Source organism: Onychomys torridus, unplaced genomic scaffold, assembly GCF_903995425.1.
Source record: "Onychomys torridus unplaced genomic scaffold, mOncTor1.1, whole genome shotgun sequence".
In the NCBI taxonomy this organism is placed as follows: domain Eukaryota; kingdom Metazoa; phylum Chordata; class Mammalia; order Rodentia; family Cricetidae; genus Onychomys; species Onychomys torridus.
The window spans coordinates 9389-18480 of record NW_023414038.1 but is presented as its reverse complement, the minus strand read 5'-3'; the positions used below and the strand labels follow the sequence as shown (position 1 = coordinate 18480).

At 40.7% G+C, this 9092-nt stretch overlaps 1 protein-coding gene across 1 annotated transcript; it reads left to right on the top strand.

Moving 5' to 3' along the window:
• Positions 1–349: 349 nt before the first annotated feature.
• On the top strand, positions 350–628 carry LOC118576609 (elongin-B-like). The gene has a single exon (XM_036176811.1). The coding sequence runs from the start codon at positions 350–352 to the stop codon at positions 626–628; it is 279 nt and encodes a 92-aa protein (XP_036032704.1).
• Positions 629–9092: the final 8464 nt, after the last annotated feature.

Here is a 9092-nt window from a genome sequence, read left to right as displayed (position 1 = left end):
GAGAGCTATTAACTTGCTGTAAACCATTAAAATAGTTAAAACATACAAATTAATGATCAATCACCTTATAAGTGATCAAATATTTTAATGTGCTCAAAACTAAGTTTATAGTCATTCTAAATACAAATATGAACCCTTTAAAATGTAGCTTTGACCTTCTATATTTGTTTTCATGGTTAAGCCTAGTGAAAATAAGTAAAAACAAAGTTTGCTTAAAATCAAAGTTTATGGCAGGTGTGAGGGGCTCAGGGATGAGCGGGAGGGGGCTAGACAATAAGGGAGGGAACAGGGCAAGGCTGGTGGCCCCATGCTGCTCTTGACACATGCTTGCCATCCTCAGGTGTTTCTCATGATCCGCTTCCACAAGACCACCATCTTCATGGAGGCCAAGGAGTCGAGTACTTTGTTCCAGCTAAAGCGTGTTGTCCAAGGCATCCTCAAGTGGCCTCCAGAAGAGCAGTTGCTGTACAAAGATAACCAGCTGCTTGAGGACAGAACAACTCTGGGCAAGTGTGGTTTCACTAGCCAGACAGCATGGATACAGGCCCCAGCCACAGTGGGCCTGGCCTTGGGTGCAGATGATGCCTTTGAGGCCCTGAACATTGAGCCCTTGTCCAGCCCTCCCTAGCTTCCAGATGTGATGATGCCATAGGACTCTAGAGGCAGTGTCAATGAACAAGCTGTGCAGTGAGGACCACGGGCCCTTCCCCCTAGAGACCAATTCCCTCAATAAAGACAATTTGGCTGTTAAAAAAAGTTTACTTAAATTACAAAATATTTAATAAGTGATTAAATTAGCATCCATTCAATAACACACTAGCAACATTAACAAAATAACAAATTGTACACTGTCTTTGATTACTGAAACTTCAATTTTTCATTTTTATTTTTGTACAAGATAACAAAATTAAAATAAAAATATAAAAAGTCTTAGGATGGATTAAAAATATAAAATAAATTAAAATCAAAGAGTTTAAGATATATTTTTACTAAATAATACAATGGCACAAAAATACAAATATAATTATTTACTTCTCAAATATCCCTGAAGGCCTTAGGAAATAAAAACAAAATACAGTCAATAAAAAATAGATTGTTTTAAATTTTTTTTTTTTTTTTTGCCAAACACTAGTTTGGTGCAGCCTAAAGATACGTTGTATCAAACTGCCTAAAAAATATAGTAATAGCTCAATTCTTTAAACAAGTTCTTCCTCTGGATCTGTCATGCTTGGATTTTTTAATTTATTTTATGTATGAGGGCTCTATCTGCATGTACACCTTTATTTCAGAAGAGGGCACCAGATCCTACTATAGATGGTTGTGAGTCTCCATGTGGTTGCTGGGAATTGAACTCAGGACCTCTGGAAGAGCAGCCAATGCTCTTAACCCCTGAACCATCTCATCTATCCAGTCCCTCAAGCTTAGATGTTATTCACATTTTTTTTCATTTACAATATCAGCTGATTCTAAATTTTCTTTCCTACAAAACAAACAAACAAACCTCAATTGTATTCTCCTTCAGGATTTTCTGCAGTTATTTCTCAGGTACTTCTAGATATCCTGTTATCTAATAATTGAGTCTTAAACTCAAAACTTAGAGATCTCAAATTTTATAGCCTTAAATTGAAATCTTTAAAAAAAATTAATGACAATTGTTCATTAAATGTTTTGTTTGTTTTTAATTTTATACTTTTCTTTCATCTGATAAATGATCAGATACTGACAAGAGATGTAATTTTAAAACACCACAAAAGCCTAACCTCCATTAAAGGCTAGCTTAAGACCCAAAGAACACACTCAGGGCTCTCTCTCTCTCTCTCTCTCTCTCTCTCTCTCTCTCTCTCTCTCTCTCCCTGCCAGAGAAGGAGCTCTGCATTCCTGCCCTTCAGGTCTTAAGATAGCCAAGATGCCACGCCCTAGAAGCTGCTACTCTAGGTGACAGGTGGAGCAAATACCCCCTATAATAAAGACATAATACTATTCAAACCTTCTAGTACATTACCAAGGGGAGAGGCAAAAGACCTCCTATTTTCAAGATCAAAGCACAAAATACAGCCAAATGTAAACCCATCAAAACACCTGGTAACCATGCCTGTTGCCAAACTATCCTCCTCTGCAGCACTGCTGGGTAAAGCAAGCTCAGATTCTCTGACTTTTAGTAAGGTCTTACTAGGGAGCCTCTGTGGGCCCACACACACCAAGCACCTAGAACCCATAACATACATTCACAGGGACACATATTTTCAAAAGACAAAACAAATATCTCTGAATGAATGAGTTACTCCTATCTTAAGAGAATACAGTCTCAGTGAGTTGAAGTCCTCCATGTTCAATGTAATAGATTCAAAATTGTAGACATTTTGAAGTCAGTTTTTAGCATGACTATTCCATACCATCCAATAAATGAAGTTTCCCATAATTTTGAAGTGCTCAAAGTCCCTATCAAGTGTGAAATCATTTCTGGTGTCCATCGAGATATGGCTTCTCAGCAAAGGCTTTCCCACACTCAGAGCATTTATAAGGATTTTGCCCAATGTAGATCTTTTTATGTAGGCTCCTTTGCTGCTGAAGAGTTTCTCGACAGTGAACTTTCTGATGAACTCAAAGGTTTGAATTCAAGAGAAGGCTTTCCCACATCTGTTACATTCACATGATTTTTCTCCAGTGTGGACTTTTTTATGTTGAGTTAGGTTTATCCTCTAGAGAAAAGCCCTGTCACAGAGATGACACCCATAAGCCCTGAATCCAGCATGGATTCTCTCATTATTGACGGCATTTGCTTTGTAGGCAAAAGCCTTTTCCCACAGCCCACATCTGGAGAGTTTCTCTATGGTGTGTGTTCTCTGGTGTTTCACAAGAGCAGACCTGCAAATGAAAGATTTCACACAGTCCTTACATCTGTAGGGCTTCTGCTCCTTGTGAGTGTTTTTATGTTGAATAAAGGTTGAGTTCTGTTTGGAAGACTTGCCACATACATTGCACTCATAGGCTTTCTCATCCGTGTGCATTTCCAGCGATTATCGTAAGATGACACCCACAAGAAGGCTTCCCACAAGCTTGGCATTTATAGAGTTTCTCTTTGGTATGAATTTTCTGATGTTGGACGAGATTGATCTTCTGCCTGTAGACTTTTCCACACTCATCACACTTAGAGACTGTTCTCTTGGGATGAGTTTCCTAAGGCTAATCCACAGCATTTTAAATGCTATTGCACATTTATTACATTTGAAGTATTTCTTTCTATTTTGGATCCCCAAATGTCTCTGAATGTGTGGCTTCAAACTGAGTAACATTCAAAATGCTATCCTATACATTTGCCTGAATTAGGGCCAACAGATTATTTTCACTCATAAAAATTGTTTTTTATGCAAGGCTTCCTATTAAGACAATCTCTCAAATGCCTTCAAAGTAGATCATATTCTGAGAGTCTTATCCTTGAAGGAACATCATCATTGCTTTGGAGAAACACATTTTCATGTGCAGTGCCTTTTTGCTTTAGTAGATGTTTTCTTTGTATAGATACAACTCATCTCTTGAGACTCTTCTCCATATTCCTGGACATGTGAATCTGCCTTTCAATATCGTGCTCTTTTCCTGAAATGAATTAGACAGAAATGTTCTATCCAAAATTTCCACTCTTGTGACTTGAGATGAAGATGCTAGAAATCACCAAGTGGGGCCATTCTCATCTCAGGGAATTGGACTTAGTCTAGCCTCCCTGAGGAAGTGTCTGGTCAGCTATTTCAACCAAGTTGGTTGGCTGTCAGGGATGAACTGCCAGAAGCACTGGTCAGGGGCTGGAGACATGCCCTTTTCTGGACTTACATAAACATGCTGACACACAGACACACACAATTAAAGATAAAAGAAACCACATCTGGACAGGTGGCCCAACAGTTAAGAACTCCTGCTGCCCCTCCAGAGGACCACAGTTAGGCTGCAACCACCTACTTCCGGTAGCTCATAATTTCTTACGACTCCAGATTCAGGGGATCTGATGGCCTCTTACAACTTTAGTGACCTCCTGAATACATATCACACACACACACACACACACACACACACACACACACACACACACACACACAATTTAGAAAAATTATCCTTAAACAAACACAACAAATAGGCTGTGTGGTGTTTGCCTGTGGGTAATGTCCTGGCTATGAGAGTGTTAGGACCTTAGTTTGAATCCACAGCACTCAGGTATAAACTGTCATGGCAGAGACACTTTTGAAATGTCAGCAAATTAGAGACTGCAGAATCCCAAAGGCTCCTGGACCAGCTAGTCGGTTGTATTCATGAGTGAATGAGAGACCTGGTCTCCAATACAGACAAAGGGTGAAATGAGGCTGAACCTCCAAATGTCCTCTGACCTCCACCTGGCATGCCATGACATGAACATGCCCACATTCACACACACACATGTATACACATCAAACAGACAGACATAGACACAGACACACATAAACAAAGCAATAAGGAAATCAAAAATTTGGCACCACACTCCTCTCTTGCTTCATACTAATCCTGACTGGCATAGGATACCCCTACAGTGAAAAGTTGACCAGAAACAAATCTGCTCAACCTGAAAAATGTCCTTGTATATTTCAGACTTCAGGCCATCACCCCCCTCCTCAGTCCGAAAGCCCTCCTCACTCACAGAGGTCAGGGTGCTGTGGTTCTCCAATATCACATCTTTATACAAGTGTCTGTGCTCAGGCTTCAAGCCCTGCCACTCCTCTGGGGTGAAGTTCACAGTGATGTCCTCAAATGTCACTCTCTCCTGTAACAGCAAATCCCCATCTGTAGGAACCCATCACTGAAGGCAGGTGTGGTGGCTAATGCCTATACACTCAGTGTTCTGAAGGCTGAGAAGGGAGGATTGCTGTGAGTTAGAAGCCAAACAGGGCTAGATACTAAGTGCCAGTGCAGTGTGAGTCTGTCTCAAAGTGATAGCAAAGCTGGGCTTGTGGTGCAAACCTTTAATCCCAGCACTCGGGAGGCAGAAGCAGGTGGAATTCTGTGAGGTTGAGGCCAGCCTGGCAATCTATTTTGTGAGTATCAGGTCAACCAGGACTACACATGGAGACCCTTTTTCAAAAAATAAAAACTGAAATGAAAAAAACAAAAACTAGAAAAAAATAACAAAACTCTTAACAAAAAGATTCCAATGGATTCTAAAGACTAAAAATGTGTCCTATGGCCTTGTGACTAGAGATCACTGAATACTACACTCTTGCAGAAAACAAATGGAACCTTTAAATATTATGCAATCTAAACAAAACCCTGAGGCTAATTCATGCAACCATCTTACTGAGACCTGGTAAAAGAAAAGACTCCAGGAATTTTATGTTTCAGTGATATGTCTGGAGACCAACTCTAGACAAGATGGTGGTTTCAGGGACCAAAAGGTATCAACCTTGTCTGGACAGGCTGGTGTATTTATCCACACCCACAACTGTAGGTTTCCTGTCTTTTTAACATGTTCATGGATATTAGGGGCTTATTACAGTGAGGAACATGTACATTAAAGAATAAGGAGACAGAAGGCAGGGTAATGGTGGTGCATGCCTTTAATCCCATCACTGGGGAAGCAGCGGCATGCAGCTCTCTTAACTGAAGGCTAACCTAGTCTCCAGACCCAATCCTAGAACAGCCAGGGCTACAGAGAGAAACCCTTTCTCCAAAAGCCAACCAAGAAAGAGAATATTGCTTCCCTCCAGGAGAGTGGTAAAATCTTAGGTCTGGGACAAGTCATCTCCTGCCCTCTTGTCCACAGAGGTTTTGGAGGTGGCCTCATTCTTAGCCTGTGGGTATTTGACATTGGATATAACTGTCACACCTTCTAATCATACAAGGGTTTGATCAATTGAAATCCCCAAACTCAAGGCAGAGATGAGCTGGTTCCTTCTCAGATGTCCACTTGCATGCTATGCCAGTCTTAAGAATTTCTTTTTGCAGCAGGGTATGGTCATGCCTACAACCTGTTTTGTACATTGTCAATTGTTGGATATGTGGATCTCGAGGCTTCCCTCTGCTCTGTGGAGGTCTCCCTGAGGATAAATCTGTCTGTTCCCTAAAGCTTTCCTACCTGATCTACATCAGGGTTTTTACTTTCCTTTAGGAATTCTAAGATCAGGGTCCAGAGAGATGGCTGTTAAGGTCCAGCACATAAATGTGACTCAAAACCCTCTCTGGCTACAATTCTGAGGGATCTGCCACCCACTTATGGTCACTGTGGCCACTCCATGCATGTTGTGCAGAGACAGAAGCACACACAAAATCACAAAGGTGAAAGAAATCATTGCATTTCCTGATGACAAAGGATGTTGAACAATTCTTTAGTATATCTTGGCCATTTGAGATTCTTCTGTTGACTAGTCTCTGTTTAGATCTGCACCCAGTTTTTTAATTGGATAATTGGGTATTTTGAACCACTGTGCTTAACATTTCTCTTCTTTCGCCTACCACCCTCACTTAATTTTGCCCCATATTTTATACATTACCAGGATTGTAGTATTTTTATACCCTCAAAATGTTAACTTATGTATATGTTCTTATACAGTACATTACTAGGACCTGTATAAGCTTTAAATTTAGCCACAAAGCTGTGATGTGCCTTTGGATGGTGGAAGTAGGCAGTGCTAAATGGAGAGGTGTTTTGTCTGCATACCAAAAACCAGAAGAGGTATTTGATCCTCTGTATCTGGAGTTACAGAGGGTGGAAACCACCATGTGGATACTTGGAATAGAACCTTGGTCCACTGAAAGTGTAGCAAGTGATCTTAACCATTTCTCCAGACCAAAAGTGGAATTTGGAAAATATCATTTGTGTTGTGTTTCCACCTGTGAGCATGCACACCACGAAGGCAAGAGGACATGGAGTGTTTTCTATCACTTTCCACGTTTCCTTTTTGAAATAGTATCTAACTATGGAACAGGGCCCCAGACCTTAGCACATCATCCCAGCTGTTTTCTCTGGTGAATGTCCCACATCTGAACCTTACACTTCCCATTGTGGCTACGTTGAATGGTTAGTGAACTGTGGGAATCCCACCTGTGTCTACTCCCCAGTGCCTGAGTCACAGGTGTATGTGGCTATGAGCAGCTTGTTTATGTAGGTACTTGGGAATTTTGAACTCAGGTTCTTCTGCTGACACAGGCAAGTGCTCTGACCTACTGAACTCCCCAGGCCCCTTCAGAGGATCCATACTATTTTTTGTGCATCTCAAAACAGATGGGGTATCCTCAGATCAGACTGCACACCTCATAAACAACACCAGCAGCTGGTTTCTCTTTCCCCTTGCTACCCAGGAATCAGGATAACAGGCTGAAAACAAGTTTGTTCTTTCGGCTATGTATTAAGGAAGTCTGCTGCCTTTTGGCAACAGGGTCTCTTCAATCTCTTGGGAACTAAGGGGAATCTTGTGTTTCTCTTATGAACTAAAATGTTCTCTTTAGAACCTCACCATGCTGGTTGTTTTAATTGTTTTATATATATGGCTCTCACCTAAAAGATGTTCTATCCTCAGGACCCCCTGCCCCTTAAAACAATCCATTTCTCATATCATCAGGATTTGAACATAACAAGTATATTTGACTTCAAAATTTATTAAAAAGTGCTTTTTAAAAATGTTATTATGCTAGGCATCGTGGTCCAGACATTTAAAAAACAGTGCTCAGGTGGCAAAGGCAGGGCACATCTCTGTTGTTAGAATACAAGATCTAAATTAGAGTTCCCAAGTTTCAGAGAAAACTAAATAGTTGAGATTCAAATCTTATTAGATTTTTTCACTCAAATGGATTTACGCCATTCTTACAACAGATATGTGCCCTGCCTTTGGCCACCTGAGCACTGTTTTTTAAATGTCTGGACCACGATGCCTAGCATTAATAACATTTTAAAAGCACTTTAATAAATTTTGAAGTCAAAATATACTTGTATGTTCAAAGATCCTTGATGATATTGAGAAAATGGATTGTTTTTAAGGGGCAGGGGGTCTGAGATAGGACAGTCTTTTAGGTGAGAGCCATATATGAATTAAAACAACCAGCATGGTGAGGTTCTAAAGAGAACATTTTAGTTCATAAGACAAAACAAAGATTCCCTTAGTTCCAATGAGATTGAAGAGGACCCATGTGCCAAAAGGCGCGGACTTCTTAATACTTAGGCCGAAAAGGACAAACTTGTTTTCAGCCTTTATTCCTGATTCCTGGTTAGCAAGGGGAAAGAGAAAACCAGCTGCTGGTGTTGTTTATGAGGTGTGCAGTCTGATCTGAGATACCCACATCTGTTTGAGAGCACAAAAAATAGTTATGGATCCTCTGAAGGGCCTGGGGCAGTCAGTAGGGTCAGAGCACTTGCTGTGTCAGCAGAAAACCTGGAGTTCAAATACCAGTACCTACATAACAAGCTGCTCACTAGCCACATACACCTGTGACTCAGCACTGGGGAGGACACAGGTGATTCCAGTCCGGTTCACTTACCATTCAACAGTGAGCCACAAATGGGAAGTGTAAGGTTCAAGATGTGGGACATTCACCAGAGAAAACACTTGGGGAGATGTGCTTAAGGGTCTGGGGCCCTGTTCCATAGTTAGAATTGTATTTCAAAAAGAAACATGGAAAGTGATAGAAACACCCATGTCTCTTGCCTTCGTGTGTGCATTGCTCACAGGGAAACACGACACAAATGGTATTTTCCAAATTCCACTTTTGGGCTGTACAGAATGGTTAAACTCACTTGCTACACTTTCAGAGGACCAAGGTTCTATCCCAGTGTCCACATGGTGGTTTCCACCCTCTGTAACTCCAGATACAGAGATCAAATAAAAAACCCGTTTCTCTGGTTTTGGTATGCAGACAAACACCTCTCCATTAATCAGCACTGCCTACATTCCACCATCAAAAAAGGCCATCACAGCTTTGTGGCTAAATTTAAAGCTTATACAGCTCCTAGTTAATGTACTGTATAAGAACATATAATAAGTTAACATTTTTGAGGGTATAAAATACTACAATCCGGTAATGTATAAAATAGGGGCAAAATTAAGTGAGGGGGTAGGCGAAAGAAGAGAAATGTTTAAGCGCAG